The 17437-nt window shown below is 45.2% G+C and overlaps 3 protein-coding genes across 4 annotated transcripts; all 3 read right to left on the reverse strand.

Annotated features, from left to right (window-relative positions):
- Positions 1–631: 631 nt before the first annotated feature.
- Positions 632–3362, reverse strand: LOC115670289 (transcription factor HHO2-like). Its single transcript, XM_030591527.2, has 5 exons — positions 2718–3362; positions 2295–2593; positions 1833–2160; positions 1575–1651; positions 632–1057 (listed from the first exon to the last, which is right to left on the reverse strand). The coding sequence occupies exons 1-5, from the start codon at positions 2839–2841 to the stop codon at positions 692–694; spliced, it is 1194 nt and encodes a 397-aa protein (XP_030447387.2). The 5' UTR covers positions 2842–3362; the 3' UTR covers positions 632–691.
- Positions 3363–7876: 4514 nt separating this feature from the next.
- LOC115672540 (methionine aminopeptidase 1B, chloroplastic) lies at positions 7877–12994 on the reverse strand. Of its 2 annotated transcripts, XM_030594349.2 has the most exons (10): positions 12810–12994; positions 12417–12498; positions 11601–11838; positions 10893–11054; positions 10780–10821; positions 10041–10112; positions 9875–9954; positions 8648–8745; positions 8386–8433; positions 7877–8261 (listed from the first exon to the last, which is right to left on the reverse strand). In XM_030594349.2, exons 1-10 carry the CDS (start codon positions 12931–12933, stop codon positions 8116–8118), a joined length of 1092 nt encoding a protein of 363 aa, XP_030450209.1. In that variant the 5' UTR covers positions 12934–12994; the 3' UTR covers positions 7877–8115. The 2 variants fall into 2 exon arrangements, with proteins under 2 accessions (XP_030450209.1, XP_056164908.1); XM_056308933.1 differs by lacking the exon at positions 10780–10821.
- A 3031-nt stretch (positions 12995–16025) lies between these two features.
- Positions 16026–17352, reverse strand: LOC115672171 (AP2/ERF and B3 domain-containing transcription repressor TEM1-like). The gene has a single exon (XM_030593944.2). It carries the CDS (start codon positions 17350–17352, stop codon positions 16303–16305), a length of 1050 nt encoding a protein of 349 aa, XP_030449804.1. The 3' UTR covers positions 16026–16302.
- Between the last annotated feature and the right edge of the window lie 85 nt (positions 17353–17437).

The raw sequence follows: 17437 nt of genomic DNA on the forward strand, positions 1-17437 counted from the left end.
TTTTCCTTCCCCCCTCTTAAAATAGCCTAAGTCTACGGAAAATAACTTTCGCTTCTTCAAAAGCGGAAATCATTTTCCGGAGCTTCTTCTTCTTCGCTAAGGTTGCCGGCCGCCGCGTGACGCCCAGTGGTCGCTAAAGCAGGCGCGGTCAGTAACGCATGCCACGGCCGCCGGTCGCCCGGCCGCCGCCGCCAGCCGCCCGCCGCCGGCGATCGCCGGACGTTGGCCCGTCGATCGCCCGGCCTTCGCGTGCTCGCCGGACGTTAGCCGTCGATCATCGCCGGCCGTTATCCGTGGCCGCCGCCGCCATTGTCGATCGCCGGCCGCCGCTATCGTCGCCGGACGCTGCCTCCGGCCGCCGCCGGTCGCCGGCGAAAAATATTTTCCGAAACTTTTTCATATTGATCGTCGAATACCGGAAAATTATGTTCCGGGAAAACATTTTTCAGGAAAATGACTTCCGTGAAAATATTTTTCAAAAGGAGAATATTTTCCGCCAAACGAACGGAGCCTAAATCACTTGAAATTGGGAAAATGCTTATTGTTCATATTAACATTTTTAAGAAAAAAAATTTCTCGACATCTATAACATTTAACACTTCCTCAGTTTTGACATTATTTTTTACAAAACTTTTTCTTATTTTTTTTTGGGTTCACTCTCTGCACTAAGACAAGAAGGAAAGAATCGAAATCAATCCACAGGAGAAGACGCGGCGGTATGAGTGGAAGAAGCCGTAGACGGCGATTTAGAATGCGCATCCCCGGCGCTGTGGCTCCCTCTCCCTTCCGAATGCGACGGCGAGCGGTCCTTGGATGGGTTCCTCTGCTGCTGCGGCGCCATCGCCAGCGGCGAGTAGACCCCGGCCGGGGCGGCGGCGGCGGCGGCGGGCTTCGGCGCCTCCCCGGACGTGGTCGTCGTGGAGGCGGCGGCGGCGGCCACCGCCGCGTACTCCGGCGGCGGGACCCATATGCCCCCCACCACCACGAACTGAGGGGCTTGAGGGTTGCTGTTGTGCTGGATGGTCGGGCTCGGCCTTCTGGTGTGCAGCCGGTATTTCTGAAGGAGACCCAGAAAACAGCGGACTTGATGTAAGATGACAATGGAACATTAAACGTTGTCGCGTCTGGAATCTCTTCCTTTCTAAAACAAAACCAAAGCGGAAAGACAAAAAAAAAAAAGGGCACCTTTACTTCTAACAATAGGAAAGTCTTTAACGGGAATTGCTTTTGTGATGACTTGCCTATCAAGCTAAGCACAAATTCGCCTCCCCTTTTTCCCTGCAGATTCTCGTTGAATGTTCTCTAACTGGTGTGGTGTGGTGTGGTGTGGCTTAGATTAGGGAGTTCAAGAAACGATCTCGATCTTATCAGATCAAAGATTGGATTTTTTTTTTTTAATACGTAATGAAATGGTGAATATTGCCCTTCAAATTGGAGCTAGCCAGCCACTAAGTTGCAACAGTAAACCGGGGAGAAGGGAAGGCGCAGGAAAGAGACAAACAAGGAATCCGAATATTCCATGATCAATCAAAAGGGAACGAGGAGATGTGCTAAACTTAGCCAATCCAACGAACCTGCAAATGGCTTTTGACTTCGTCGTTAGTAAGCCCATCCACCTTCATCAGATCCCTGATCTGCTTCGGGGTTGCAGCTGCCAAAACAAAAGAACAAACGCTATCCAATCAGATCCTCCCCCTGGTGCAAATGCACGTTCTAATCGGTGGGAATTGAGAACCCCAGGTACAAAAAAAGAATGGGCTAGAGATCGAACTGATCTAGTTTCAGCTGAATTCTTTTTTCTTTTTTAGAATTGGGTAAATATAGTGACATACCATGTGAACCACCAAGCTGTTGAAGGGCTTGCAAGAACCGCCGGTGCAGCTCCGGCGACCAGCACCGCCGTTGCTTCCTCTGAGCCTGCCCTTCCTTGTCCTCCTTCCTGCTTCCGTTGCCGTTGCACTTCGTGGTGTCCGCCGTCGAGCTCGTGGCGGCAGCCGGGACCGGCGAACGTAATTCGACCAGAGATTGGTTGATTTTGTTCTGATGATCATTATCTTGACTGGTGGTCTTCACGGGACTCTTGTTTTCTCTAAGGAAAGGCTGAAAAGCCCCGCCATTTCTCGTCACCTCCACCACCGATACCCTTCTCGGTGTAGACTCCTGCATTTCAGACCAGAACCGAAAATCCCATGAAAACCAGAAACCGAAAAAATCATTTCCTTGTTCTTTCTTTTTTTTTTATCCCGAAAATTATTTTTTTTCCCGAGAAGATGGGTTCTTTTCTTCTGCCTTACCTGTTGAAGAGGGGGACCTGGGGTGGTCTGATTCCACAGCTGAGCAGATCTGAGCCAGTCAGATTTCTTTTTATCAGTGGCGTTGTCGCTCTTAGGCTTCTTGTGCGAATGTTGCTCATCTTCTTCTTCTTCTTCTTCTTCTTCTTCTTCATCATCAGAAGCCGAGCAAATTCTCTTGATAGGAATGAATTCCTCCAAAACCGGACCATCAGTCGAAGTTTGGTCGGAACACTGGGATTGGCCTCCCTGCATGTACTCCGTGGTCGTCCCAGATAACTGCTGCCTGCACGACTCGATCGCTGCCAACACCCAGAACGAAAGATCCAGCCTTTTTCCATCATCCCCTTCATCTAAAAAAGCAAGAAAGACTCGAAAGAAAGAGTTCCCCGGGGTGGGGGGGCGTAACGGAAACCCGATCAGTACCTTGGTTCACAAGCTCCAAGCAAAGAGGGAGCTCGCGCTGGAAGACTTGTATCTTGCGCTTCTCTTCCTCCAAAGCTTCCATGTGGCTCTGCATTTTCTGGAACTGATGATGACTATTATTCATGCCTCCCCTATCTCCCCTTCTCTTTCCTCCTCCTTCTCTCTCTCTCCCTTTCTACTGTTTATGGGTCGCTCTCTCTCTCTCTCTGATGAGTCTGGAAGGACAGGGGAGGGTTATATGGAGCTTGCTGCGAGGCGCGCATAGAGAGATCCGAACAAGGGGAAAGGGAAGGGTGTGGGGAGAGGGGGGGGGGGGGTGAGAATATGGGATCTAAATAGAATCAAGAAACGGAATATGACTCTACCCCCGTGTCCGAGAATACGATTTTTCTTTTCCTATTATCGTTTTATCGTTGTTTTTCTTTTCTTGTTTCCGGTCGCTCTCTTCCTAGAGCGAGCGAGAGAGAGAGAGAGAGAGAGAGAGGGATCGGATGGTGGAGAGCGAGGCATCGGGGTCGGGGCGTCGCATAACAAAACAAAGAATCTCTGACGGGAGAGAAGGCGGTTTCCCCAGAGCCCCAGAGAGAGAGAGAGAGAGAGAGAGAGAGAGGGAGAGGGGTGGTTCCATTTCATTATCATTGCATTATGCATCATTTCAAATGCGAAGAAAGAAACGGAGGAGGAGGAGGAGGAGGAGGAGAGAGAAACTTTACTTTATCATTTGTCACGGAGAGAGAGAGAGAAGGAAGGAAGGGGGATGAATATTCCAGTCGAGGGTGTGATTCGCCCTTCGTCGTTTCATCCTTGTGGGGTCTGCAAGTTCTGACGTCGCCATCATCATCTCTCTCTGTCCCTCTCTGTCCCTCTCTGTCCCTTATCTTGGGGATAAGATCAAAGATGAAACGACGCTTCTTGATCCGTCCACGACCCTGAGCAGTTCCCTCCACGGTTATCGCTACCGATCCGCCGGTCTTTTGCACCCCCACCGTGTTAATTTCGACTTCAGAGATCATCCCAGATTTGGTCGTTTCGTTTCGGGCGTTTGACTGGTCGTGCGTTCAGGCGGGCACGACGCTGGACTGCGCAACGGCAATTCCCTCGGGCCGGATCGAAACGATCCCCCGGAAACGTGTGATTTTCTTTGGTTAATGAGGACGACTCAACCGATTCTTGAGCTAACTATTAACGTAATTTGTTCCCAAAAAAAAAATAAAAATAGAAAGAACACCAGTTCGGCCATCTTCTGCGTCGAATGGGTATGTTTTCTTCTAATCTTTTGATGGGAAGGAACTGCTTCCCACCATGCCCGTTTTCTAACGTCAAAAGTGGGACGACGACAACAGCTTACTGGGTGCCAGTTTTTCTACCGTGCGTAGAAAGAGGTGTTCCTTTTTCTTTCTTCTTTTTCGCGTTTCAAAAGTTTCGAACCAACAACGACTGTGTGAAAGCCAAAAGTTAATGCTCTCTCCAGGGAAATTCGGCACTTAATGGGTGGGATTGCGAATTTGGACATTGCCCGCGTGCAAACTTAACTGAAGAACAAACGCGACGGTCAAAAATTTGATTGGAAGAGGAATGAAGGAAAATATGGCCTATTTTCTAAGTCTCTTGATTAGGGTAAGTGCGGGAACGTGACTTGAGGTTTGGGTCATTGTTTAATTGAGCATCTAGAGTTTTATTTTGGGTAATTGAGGATTAAGGTTTAAAAAGAACAAAAAAAGCCCCAAATCAGGTCTCGAGCTCGCCGATGGTGGAATTCAATTGTCGGAAACCTAATGCGACTCCCATGTGGAATATTTTGGTAATTGCCCGGGTATGGTTTTCGGCGCCTGAATTTCATCAGCGGCGAGGTCGAGACTTGCTTTGGGACCTTTTCCAAAACCTTAAGCCCTCGATGTTAAAATAAACTATATATTTATAAACGGTCAATATCTTAAAACCTCTTTATGCCATGTATCCCTCACTCGATCTAAATAATGTTTGCAATGTCTCTACCGAGTGATATGGCCAAATTAAACTTGCTAAAATAGAGGTCCACCCGCTCTGGGGTCGATGAAGTGGCAAGGGCATTTTTCATGCTTTCGGCTCATGAATCAAGGGTCGTGAATTCGATTCTTGCCCCTGGGGAACTCAGACTTAAGCGGGGGCCATCGTGATAGTTCGCCATGCCAGTTTCCCTCCAAGTAGCCATCTAATTATAATCGTGCCCCTAGATTACAAAAAAAAAAAAAATGAAAGATCCACGTGATAGTCATCGAATGGTTTCAGTTTTCATTGATGTGTACGGACGCCCATACGATGATAAGTTAGGGAGTGAGATTAAGCTTACGATAAAATTGAGAAAATAAGCCAAAAATGAACACATAGCTCACCAAAAAGAGAGATAGGAACAAAAAAAAAAAAACGTAAAACCCGTCTAAAATAACACAATGCGACGCAGGAACCGGTCGTATTGTGTTGCTTTCGTATCTTTTTCAGGATATGCTTGATCGCTTCGTGGCCCTCGATCCCCATCCCCCTCGATTCCTTCACGCGCGCCATCTTCTAGACTGGCTACTTGCGGCACGCATCGAAAGCGAATTGGATTTTCCACCAAGGACCAAAAAGGATCGTTTATAGAACATTCCAATTGGGTCCGTTGTCTTTTGGCAATCGACCGAGCTTCCAGAGGGTCGCGCAATTTCCCCCTTTCGCTTGTTGGTTGTGAAAAAGTTGGCGAGAGTATCTTAGAAGACCTCTACGATGGTTGTCTCGTTCGAAACCCGTGGCTGCTGATCCGACGAGATTACCCGCATCACGTTAAATGCCACGATGTGTCTTGTTCGCGCGCGTCTTGTCTCTTGAGGATACTGGAATCATGCGCGCCTTTGTCTACTTTCGCAAAATTCCAAACTCTAGAAGCGCGAACTATGCGATTAAGGATCGAAGACTTTGATGAGATCGAGCGAAGGAGATTCTGTTGATTTCCTTTTATTGGGGGGCGTGACTCAGCGAAGCAGATCGTACTCCCACGAAGTCACCAACAAGACGTCGAGAGGAGAGGTCGAACTTGTACGGGGGAAATAATGCCTCTTCGTGTCTTTTGTGCGATGGCGCACCTGTATTGGCTGACGATGGCGATGAAGGCCTGCCTACCTTTGAACGAACGGGTGGCGTGTGGTTCCAAACATCATTTCCTAGTCGGAGTGGAATTCCAACAATAGCGTCTCGAAGGGAATAGCCACGGTACATGTGAATAACGGGGACCAAGAGGTGGTCTAATCATATGCACGGTAGGGTTGTCGATTCGTATCTTTTTGCTACATGTGTCGGGTAATGAATATCATAATAATCTTTTAGAGCAGTTGACGGTGATCTCACAAAATCTTACATGGTATAAGAGCAAAAAGTCACGAGTTTAAATCTTTCTAGGCCCTATTTGCCTCCCCAATTAAATATATTCAGCTTAGTACTAGACAAAAAGACCAGACTAAGCGTGAAGGATAGTGTTAGAATAACTAAATATTAAACTACACCTTCATCTAATAGCTTAAGCTTTTAGAATAGTTGGTGGTGGTCCTACAAAATCTTACAGTTAACATGTTCTCCCAAATTTAACATGAGAATTAAATGTTCATTAACTGGATAATATATATTTTTGGAATTCGAATGCAATACGATTATTGAATTAGCGACACGTCAAGATAATTTAAAATGTAGATTTACTAGTATATATAAATGTAGGGAGGGGTACCAAAAAATTCCTAAATTTATTGCATTCATGATTTTGATTTAGTCCTAAACCTTTTAATTAGACCAATTTAATCCTAAATATTTTCATATTTTCATATTAGTTCCAATTCAGTCCATTTGAACAATTTAGGCCGAAAATCATTGACGTAAACACAGGTAGTCCTATGTGGTACGGACAGGCCGAATTGCTAGCGCTAACGCGGGCAATTTTAATAATTTTTTTGATTTTTTAAATAATTTTTATGTCCCTTTTCTTTTTGGTAGTGATTGGTCACCGGCCACATGCCATGACTAGCGAGGGTGAGCGCTGACGAGGCCTAGCAGGTGCCAACCTTGTAAGATCTGCGAGGGTGGCTCTCGCCCAAGGAAGGACGAGGCCCGATAGGGCCAACCTCGCAAGATCAGCACGGGTGGCCCTTGCCCAAGCTAGGGTGAGGCCCGGTGAGGGCCGCAAGATCGACGAGGGTTGGCCTCGTTGGCGATGGCCTGTGGCCAGTGACAAGTCATTGCCAAAAAGAAAAGGGAAAGAAAAAAAGGAAAAAAAAGATCAAAAAATTATTAAAAAATTTTATGTCAACGCCGACTGTATCACGTAGGACCGCTGGCGTCCACATCAATAATTTCTGGCCTAAATTAGTCGGATTGATTGAATTGATACCAATATGAAAAGGCTTAGGATTAAATTGGTCTAATATAAATGCTTAGGACTAAATTAATACCAATGCAATAGGTTTATGATTCTTTTTTTGGTACTTTTTCCTATAAATGTATGAAAACGTATTAAAACACACATCAACATTGCTGAAATAAATGCAAGCATGTCAAGTGAACTTGAGTATCTCGATAACTTGTCAATTAGATGCATTTAAGTTTAAGCGTGCCATAAATTAGTTGAGTGGGTCTATCTCTAACGACTCCAGATGTTACCATTGGCGTATAGATGGGATTAAGCTCAACTCGAATGCTCTCGATCACGTGTCTTGTACATATCGTGCGAAAGGGCCGCCGTGAAAATTATCGGCATTAAAAAGTAAAACTTAGAAAAAATAAATATAAATAAATAAATAAAAGAGTCCATGAAATATCGAAAAGGAATACACGTCATTGAAGCACCAGCCCACCTTTGTCCGAAGCAAACCGAATATGCTTTGGGTGTTCGGTCGGGAACCCCCGCGCACGGACAAGAGCCAAGCCGTTCGGAATCCAGGGAGCGTGCAGTGCACCGCGTGCCCACGCCGCGTCGCGAGACGTCCCCGTTTGCGCCCCATCAAAGCGCCGAGCCGAGCCGAGCCGAGCCTGATTCTTTGGGCCCCTTTTCCTCACCTCGCGCTTCCCGTGGGTCCTACTTCACCCGCTCCTACCAATAGGAAGACCGGCACGGCCTCGCCCCGTTCTTAAACCTGGAGGTGGCACGCCATTAAATCGGATTTAAACCCAACTAAGATTTTGATCTGGGGAAGAAGGTCCATTTACAAAAGTTCGGGTTTTGGCAAAGAAATACCAAAATGAATCGAAATGAAATCTAAATGACACAGAATTGGACATCATTAAGCATTTGCAGCCTTTAGGGAACTTTTCTGTACACTTTGCTTGAGCTACACAGAGCGAAAATGAACTTGTGCTAATACCCCCACAAAAAAACAAATGAGGGTCAACATGATGTTTCTCAACACTGGGTCAGGATTTCAGCTCCGGTTCTAGTGATCAAAATGGTGTGTTCGAACTGTGCGGCGGGGCCGCCGTCCGCCGTGAGAGTTGTCCAATTGTCCGGCCACGTTCTGCACTCTATGCTTCCCAATGAAAGGATCGGTTCTGCGCACGTGCATTTCACGGTTATTGTCGAAGGCAAATGCGAGAAAAAGTTTCAGCTAACTTTGAGCGACATGCAAATCACAGGTTCTCAAGAGTTTCTCAGGAAATATGGCAAGGAGCTCACCGATTGTGAATGTCTGTCCCTCGACCATGGTTCCAGGCTCTTCATTTCCTGCCCGATCATACATGAAATGTTGAGGAAAGTGACCGAGTTTGGGTTTCAAATTTTGTATCGTACGTTACGTACAATCTCTCGATGCTGGTTGGCACAATCTTGTATAAAGTGGTAATGCCATGGCAATTCGAGCTCGTTCTACTTTCACCAGTCTAGGTTTTCCTAATTCAATAATGAGGTGAGTAAATAAGGACATTAGGGAAGAACTTACGATGATGATAAATGATTGGCTGAGAATGAAATATGGTTCCTACTCCGTGCCCAACAAACCGCTCGACCACTCCGTAACCATATTTCTCGGCATGCTCACTGGAGGCATAAAGACAGATTAAACATTCAGACAACTATTCCCCGAAAGAAATAACGAGGCTATTTATTAAACAATGGCACAAATGTAAACAGCGGCAGAATAACCCACAAGACAGGCTCTGAGATTGTAGTCTCTATCAGCTAAAACTGCTCAGCGACAAATGTTCTATCCCATGCAAATTGAACCAACACTTCTTTTGATTCTTCTCAAATTGTAAATGCAGTCTAAAGAAACTCTGGTGCCCATATCCTCTTAATAATAACAAGTAGCGACTGAAAACTAAGTAGAAAAGAACATCAAACTTCTCGTCACATGATAATCTAGAAAAATTCTTCAGTTAAGAAGGTAATTATGTTCAAACAAAGATGGAAGTTAACTAGTTTAAAATGTGATATTAAAAGAGACTGGCAGTTTGAGATCATTTCATCGTTTTGTGCAGTGTTTCTGCTCACACATAGCCTACACCTTTCTAGCCTTATCCCATTTCTCCAAATGAAACTACGACAAAGAAAAAGTATAGTCGACTTTCAAATTTATCTCGATCAAGTTGTTTTTCTAGATCTGTCAAGAGTTTACGTTTTTTGTGACATTAAAGCAACTCCTGCCGTAGTATTGTTTGTGGATCTTGATCGTGGAGAACATCAAGGTTCTACTAGATTTAAACTGACTGAGATGCATATGGTTCCATACTAGAATAATCAAACTACTCATAGTTCCATGCAAATAAGATCTGAATTTTAGTGAGCAAATTAGTCCAGCATCCAATATAGTGAATACACACGATTACTATATTTAAGTATTAAATTAAACTAATCAGCATTTTTTTTTTATACAGCAAACCTAAGGAACTTTCCTGAAGTTATCTATAAATTTTATGCTGTAAGACTGCAATTAGGCAGAAACTGTAATATAGCTAACTGGTAAGTTGTAGGATAAACTTGTGACCCAAAAGACATGCAACTTTGTTGCCACTATACTTGCAACTGAGCCAATGAATTTCTCTATTTTTCAATTTACATCTTCTAAAGCCAATCCTCAATACAAAAATCAAGCATCCGAAATGAGCCGACATGGACAAAATTTACAAAGAAATTCCTGACCAACATTTGTAAAGAAGCTGAAACAAACCTTATTCTCTTTCCAATTTTCTTAAAACTTGCACCATCTTTGCAAACTGCTATGCCTCTTTCCATGCACTCTTCAGTAACCTACCATGACAAGCACAGTGTGAATTCTATAGGAGATCGACAGGAAGAAATAGCTATACCAGACGAAACTGTAAGCAAATTTTCACCTTCACGAGGTTTTTAAGTGCATCACTGACATTCCCACAGAGAAATGTCTTTGATGTGTCTCCATGATAACCCTAACAGATATAGAGAGAATTGCATCAGAGAAGACAATGCACTCCACTATTGTACTGAAGTTTTAGCTTTGGTTAAGGGAACTTGACGCTGACCACGTCACGAGAATAAAGTCCAATTAGACTAACCAAATTGCAGACCATGACCCAGGCAAATAAACATGGACAGGAGGGGGAGGAGGGGAGGGGACCACTATTGAAACATAACAGCATGAACTTAAGTAATTTCAATCAAACATGATAGCCCATGTCTTAGAATCAACGAGGACAAGACATGCCCTTGCTTGTCTATAAACTGGTTTAAATTTGAATGTCATTATTATCTTCCTTCATCAACATATGACATTGACACGTCTTTTTTCTTACTTTCAAGCGACTGTAAAAATATTCAAACAAACAATCATTAAAAGCTGAGCTGTTAATTAGAATGCACAGATCCACCTTCTGTCTGCAGGTGTGGGCGGAGTGTGCATCTCTGAAAGAGAAAGATGGCGTAGATAATTAAGAAAACTTACATTGACTTCCTCTAGACACACTATATTATCCTCCAATAATAGCTAGTTATATAAATTCAGATCTAGGCATACGAGAGTAACAAGACTACAATGACTTTGTAAGTTACTTGTATTAAGTACAACATTGAGCCAATAATTGATTGACAAACACTTACATTTAAGTAGACAGTCACGTCGATGTTTATAATGTCACCGTCCTGCATAAGATTGTTATTATTGAAAAGAAAATAATAGGCTTCTTAACTGAGAACTATGAGCGAACACAGACCTGTAGTTGACGAGAATCTGGTATTCCGTGGCACATGCATTCATTAACTGATGTGCATACACTTTTGGGAAATCCTCCATAGCCAAGAGGAGAAGGATAAGCACCGGCTTCAATAATCATCTGGTGCACTGCTTTATCTATTTCATCTGTTGTCACTGATGGCTAACAAAATTAAAGCAAAGTTAAGCGCAAAATTACCCTGAAAAAAGAGCAAAAATAAACATTACAACATGAAGTCTCATATTTCTTTCAGATGCGAATTTCAGTATGTTTCATTTGGTATAATGGCAGTTATTGCTACTTGTCGTCCTAGTTCCACTTGTGTCAACTTCAAATGCCATAGGTACAATCCATTATTTCCTTTACTACCCTAATTCGGAAAATTCAAACACAAGAAAGAGCATGTGTTTCCATCACCAGAAGATAACCTTTCACTCCAAGTACTTAGACTGAGGCCACAATACACATGTAAATCTGCATTAAAGTTTTGAGACCTAAAGGAAAGACTGCTCGAGTTGACAAAAACAGTGGCAAAAAATTAAGAGAAGGTCACAAATTTGCTGAAATTGAAGAACTATACAGCATATAAAGTTGTTATATTAGAACATCATTGGTTTCTTTGTCAACTCGTACCAGTATATTTCTACATTCTGGTAGTATATTTCTAAATTCCAAAGCAGAAACTTCTCTCATAAAGCATAATCTCACCTTAACCAACTTCCCTGCATAATCAAGAACACGCGCAGCAAGCTCACACGCAGCTCTCATGTGAGCAATGCCGTCAGAATCGTGAATTTGATATTCACTAGCAAGCTCTGGAAGCAATGGTGAACCGAAATAAGGAGGCTTTGGTATGTGGTCAGGCACAGGAAGAGGCGGAGATACCCTTCCACGCCTTAAAGGTGGCCTTCTTTTGAACTTTTTTGTGCTTTGAAGTTCGCGTTCTCTGGGGTTTTCATAATAACAGACTGATATCAGTGCAAAATAACCATAAATCAGCAGTAAGGAGAGAAAAAATATTGAGACAGAGTGAAAAGGTAACTTCTAAGAGCAAGAAATCATCCTCCCCAAGCGAATCACTTTAGAACAATCCTTATTCCTAACGATCTCCGGTTCTGTGCGTTAAATGCTGGCAGAGGCAGTCATCATGTTTGGTTTAAATATCGAATTTAATTTTACCAGAATCACAGATATAGATTGGACAAGACATTTTCAGAGAGTTTTAACAAATAATCACTCGGCTAAGGTGCTGGCAGCCCTATCGCGCCGGGCATGTCACCATTTTAAGTGGACCTTCACAGGGAAAGGGAATCCGAATTAGGGTCAGAACAACTAACGCTTTCGGCGTAATGGACAAATCTTCGAGACAGACAAACGACTTATATGAAAATGCCAATCCACATCGAGCGGAAACCCAATGTCTGCTAATAAATTGGCTTTGTCCCTCCCTTGTTACCACATACACTCATACAGCACACACTTGATGCCAAGAGGGTGTCCTCATTCTCATGTATGTAAAGGTACCTCCTGATTCTCATGGCCTCTTCCAAGCCAGATATCTTCTTGGAAACGATCACCAGCCGCCTGTTCGGACACGTCTGCTTTACTGAAAATGCGAATAGAAAAAAGGCGTCGTCATACCAAATACTAGCAGCTTTACCAGCACCAAACTCCCGCGCACACAAAGCTCGAACGACAGTGCTCTAGCGACCCCAAATTCATCCAAATAACTCCTAATCAAGCATCATCGACTTAGCAGGACCCTTCGCATCGCTTAAACAAGGCCAGCAAGCAGCAGCAGCACAGCGGCAGCGTTTCATTTTCACCTCGTTCCTCAGGTTCAAAACAGCTGGGCAAACGAAAGAAAAAAAAAAAAAAACTACGAAAAGCAAAGAAGCAGAGCTGTAGGACACGAACCAGAAACGCGAGCGGGCAAGAAAGCGAGCGGCGACCCGGCGAAGAGGGAAGACTTCGACGATGGCGAGGAAGAAGACGAGGGTCGCGGAGACGCCGAGCGCGCGACGGAGTCAACAACCGCCATCTCTCTCTCTCTCTCTCTCTCTCTCCCTCCCTCTCTCTTCCACTCTCTGTGCGCCAAGTGAAAAGCTTGGACCGTGTAGATGAAACTCCGATCCGCAGAGAGAGAGAGAGATATGGATTTGTGAATTGCGATAACATCGAGCTCGATGAGTGGGCCGGGCCTGAATACGAATGCTGGGCCGTAGACCTTTCACTACGGGCCCCTTTGGTTTGGGAACGGGGATTGGATTTTCCCAAGTGTTAAGCTATATGAGGCGATACCGGTGGAGCTGCGGCGACGAGCTCGCCCGTCCATGCTCGACCCTTATTGACGTTTCGGGTTTGTTGAGGGAAAAGAAGAAGGGGAATGGTGCAGGTTCGTGTCGAGCTCGCTCTTTGTCGGCTCGGTCGCGGGAAGAAGGACCTGCCCGATGGGCGGACTGAGGCGGGCTCGAACGGGGCCTTCGGAGAAACCGCGGGCCCGGTACTAATCCTGGCCTCGGCGGAGGCGAAGAGCCTTGTCCAAGCCTGCCCATGACTTAAAAGAAATTCGTCGCAGATGGGATGTGCTGTCTTCGACCGGACAAAGATATCGGTAAACTTAAGCCGGAGCATGAAAGTTAATACAGCAATGCTCCTAAATCCCAACAGAAAAAGGAAAACTAACCCATACCTAACTCATATCCGATTTACCCATATTGCTAAAATATTTTTATATGTAATCCAATATAGAAAAACTCATACCCAAACTAAGGCGATAGGGCGGAGCGAGTAAGCGTGAGATCGAGTGAAGAGCGAGAAAGTGAAAAGTGAATCATGGAGGTTTGTTGAGTCTAAGTAAGTTGTAAATCCATTTAACACCTATATTATTTTAGGTCCTATCGTTTACGACCAATTTATTGAATATAACTAACCTATATAATAACCCAGCCCATCAAATATGGGTTAAAAGATGGGTTTATAATCCATTTTGACAGGCGTAACTATTTCTTAACTAAATTTTACTCTTGGTCACCAAAGTTTAGTATTTCGCAAGATGGGAGATGCTATTCTCAAGCCTCATCACATGGGATCGTCATTGTCGATGTCCATGCTAGAGTATGTCTAAAAAACAAAATTTCTTTTGGGCCTCAGACACGTGAGATATCTCGAGGCCATCATCGGCTAGAGCCCAGTTGAGGGGGGACGTTGCATGAACTTAATCTACGCAGATACATGCACGCATGCATCGAAAGAAGTATACATATACACACGCACACATGCAGATCATCATGAGACAACTTCGAGTAGAATATTGAGGTGCAACGGCAAGATTTGACCCGTCCAGCTTAGTGATTATAATTATTAGCATCTAGACTATTCTTGATATCAAAGGTTTGGAATATATAATAAGCTTAATCATTCTCAAAACCTCGTCAAAATGACCCTAACATCGATAAACAAACTTTTCGATTGTTTAATGTTTGATTAGCGATCTGACTTTTGACCATACAGAGAGTGCATACTAGACCATATACCACAGCTCGCCCGCAATATTGCTGCTGGTGTCGATGTCAGATTCAGCTCGATCCTTTCGTGGCGGATAACAAATTCTTTTAAACAAATGGTTTGCGCTATAATTCCTTTTTACCCATTAACCCACAACTGAGGATGCGCCTGCGTTTTTGCTCAACTCGCGCTTCATATCCATGGTCCTTTCGGCCACATATCTAAATAACAGGTTTATGACTAAATTGGCAAATCATCAAAAGATTTACGACTAAATTGACATAATTGAAAGATTTATGAGTGGATTTGTTTTCGTACAATAGGTGTAAATTTTTTTTGGATAATTATCCCTCTTATTTCTCGTCTGGTAACTTGTCGTACTATGCTAGACCAAAAAAAGAAACTTGTCGTACTATGGAAGACGACCTAACAAATGACTAAAGATGAACCAAAAATAGAGGGAAAAAGAAAACGCTTAAGTAGGTCATACCCTCCACTCTGCAACAGCAGATACTACCTACAGTTTCCAAAACCCATCGTCGAATTCCGTTTGCACTCGTCTGCCACAGGAAAAGGTGCCAGCGCTAACGTGAACCGAATCGAAACGTTACGTGCGAATAAAATTTAAAGTCGAAACGTTTTGTCACTAACCAAAAGAAAAACAGAGGACAACCGCAATGTTCTGTAATGGAATTAACAATGGGAAGCAAAAGGGAACTTGTCCATCTCAAAAAGCATTTTGATCCCTCGTGCTTCTCAAGCTGCGCCACTGGTTCCAAACCATCCATGGTCGACATATTAATCTTCTGAACCTTTTTTTTTTTTTAATTTTCGCTTTACCTCCTCTTTTTTATACATACATATAAATTTGATGTCGTGAAACGCTGATAGTGTATGTGATTAAGAGACGACGAAGTCAAGACCCATTTCAATTCTTTCTCGAGTTTGTTTTCCTTTTTATACGGGTCTAATTGTTAGGAAAAATCCAATAATCAATCTCTTTATCAAGTATCGAAAGTCATGCATGGTTGATTGTTCAAATGTCGTGTATTGAATTTGGATCCAATCATCTAGACATAATCCTAGACTTAGTATCCACAGTCAATCGGTACCGACATTGCTATCCTCTTGATTAATCCCGGGTATAGCTGCCTCGCTTCTCCCACTTGCCGGAACTAGTGCCGCAACTTGGACTGCGGCTGCGATTCGAAAGACAGCCAAAATCAAACCGGGAGGGCGATCCTCCCGGCGAACCGACCGTACCCCAATTCCTGACCGGCGAACAAGTAGAGTATACTAGAACGACTTTAGAATTATTACGTCTGAAGAGAAACTTCGGGAGAAGGGGTGGGAACTCGCAAGTCACGGAGATAGCCAAAAAGTAAGTGGTTTCTTACCGACCAGATATTTCTAGAAAGCAACATCTGCATTTTGCTCAACATGGCAAAAACTAAAGTAAGTGAGGAAGCAAGTTGGATGTCGTGCCAAAACGAGAATCAATTTTTCTCTCCCAAACAGGAGGAGCACGATACAGACAACTCATGATCACTTAAATCATCAAGTTGGAACCAAGAAAAGATTGAATTTAAAAAGAGAGAGAAAGAAGAATTCTGCAAAGCTCGCACGTTAAAACGGAGTAACCTCACCGTTTGATTATTTCTATTTTCCAGTAACTTTTTCCTTCGTTGCACTTAATTTTTTTTTTAGCTTTTTCTTCTTTTTTGCCGCTCCAACATCTATCCTGTAAGAATATACAATTGATGTGGATCTACAACATAACCCCATCTCTTTCCCCTCAACATAATTCACAAGCCATGGCAACAGCTAGGGAGAAAAAAAAATTCAAAACCTAAAGCAAGAAATTCAACGAAAAAAGATCGAAGATGGAAAGATGTAGATGATGCTACAAAGCACCAACCACCATCTGCTGCTTCTTCCTACACTCGAACGACAGCAAGTCCACATCCCTCATTCTCTTCCCACCGCAATAGGGTACTTCCATTATGTTCACCCCGAACAGCCTCACCATCTGCACGGGCTGCGCGGCCAGGCCCGCCGGCGACTTGCTCCGCGGCTTGAAGTCGATGTAGAGCTGCTTCTCCGGCCCGGCCGACCGCTGGAAGCAGACGGTGTCGCCGGCCTTCAGGCTCTTCTCCTTCACGAACCGGCTCCAGCCCTTCGTGAGCACGTAGCTCTGGCTGCTGTTCCAGTACGAATACCGGAACCGCCAGACCTTCCCGCCGACGTCCTCGAAGTTGAGCAGCACGCCCTTGAGCGTCGCCGCCGGTCCGCCCGGCAGCGGGAAGTGCTTCTCCGCGTGCTGCTTCGGGATCACCAGCCGGTTCAGCTTCCCCACGTCGCTCGGCGTCACGGCCTTCTCGAACAGCTGCTCCCGGGCCGCCGCCGCCCCCTCCGTCAGGCCGGGCCCGTACCCGGCCCGCTCCGCGGCGGAGCCCGCGTAGCTCCGCTTGCTCTGATCGAGCTCGTCGCGGTACGTGTGCTTGCGCAGCATGTCGACAATCTCGGCCTTGGAGTGTTTGGCCAGGAAGGCGGCCTCGGCGGGGTCCTCGGCGCCCTCGGGCTTGAAGTTGGAGACGGCGTCGCGGCCGCGGAAGCGCTGGGCGGCGATGTCGTAGGCGCGGGCGGCGTCCCCCTCCTCGTTGAAGGTGCCGAGCCAGACGCGCTGGTGCTTCTCGTAGATTTGGGCGCCCCAGCGGCCGTTGGGCTGGGGGACGACGCCCTTGTACTTGGAGGAGGGGAGCTTCTTGTGGGACTCGGCCTCGGCGCCGCCGTCCGGCGCGGGGTCGAGGACGGCGCTGGCCCCGCTGCCGACGCGGCACAGGCTCCCCGGAGGGGGCGGGGAGGGCTTGGCGGGGGGCAAACGGAGGGGCGGGGAGATGGAGGGGGAGTCGCTGCTGGTGGTGCTCTCGTCGGTGCAGCTGATGCCATCCATTGCTGCGCGAGTTCGGTTGAGTAATGGTTCTGTCTTAGTTGAGAGAAAGAGAGATGGATTGATTGATAGACGAACGAATGAAAAA

Source organism: Syzygium oleosum, unplaced genomic scaffold (genome assembly GCF_021117445.2).
Source record: "Syzygium oleosum isolate NSW1041296 unplaced genomic scaffold, Sole_v2.1 Sole_v2.02, whole genome shotgun sequence".
Lineage (NCBI taxonomy): Eukaryota > Viridiplantae > Streptophyta > Magnoliopsida > Myrtales > Myrtaceae > Syzygium > Syzygium oleosum.

Excerpts from the sequence above, each read along its gene's own strand:
- LOC115670289 (XM_030591527.2), bottom strand. The coding sequence starts at position 2,841 with ATGAATAATAGTCATCATCAGTTCCAGAAAATGCAGAGCCACATGGAA. Across the intron at positions 2,161-2,294 it reads CAGGTCCCCCTCTTCAACAG|GAGTCTACACCGAGAAGGGT; the intron begins GTAAGGCAGAAG and ends TCTGAAATGCAG. Across the intron at positions 1,652-1,832 it reads ACAGCTTGGTGGTTCACATG|CTGCAACCCCGAAGCAGATC; the intron begins GTATGTCACTAT and ends TTGTTTTGGCAG.
- LOC115672540 (XM_030594349.2), bottom strand. The coding sequence starts at position 12,933 with ATGGCGGTTGTTGACTCCGTCGCGCGCTCGGCGTCTCCGCGACCCTCG. Across the intron at positions 10,113-10,779 it reads ACGTGACTGTCTACTTAAAT|GGTTATCATGGAGACACATC; the intron begins GTAAGTGTTTGT and ends TATATCTGTTAG. Across the intron at positions 9,955-10,040 it reads CACTTAAAAACCTCGTGAAG|GTTACTGAAGAGTGCATGGA; the intron begins GTGAAAATTTGC and ends TTGTCATGGTAG.
- LOC115672171 (XM_030593944.2), bottom strand. The coding sequence starts at position 17,352 with ATGGATGGCATCAGCTGCACCGACGAGAGCACCACCAGCAGCGACTCC.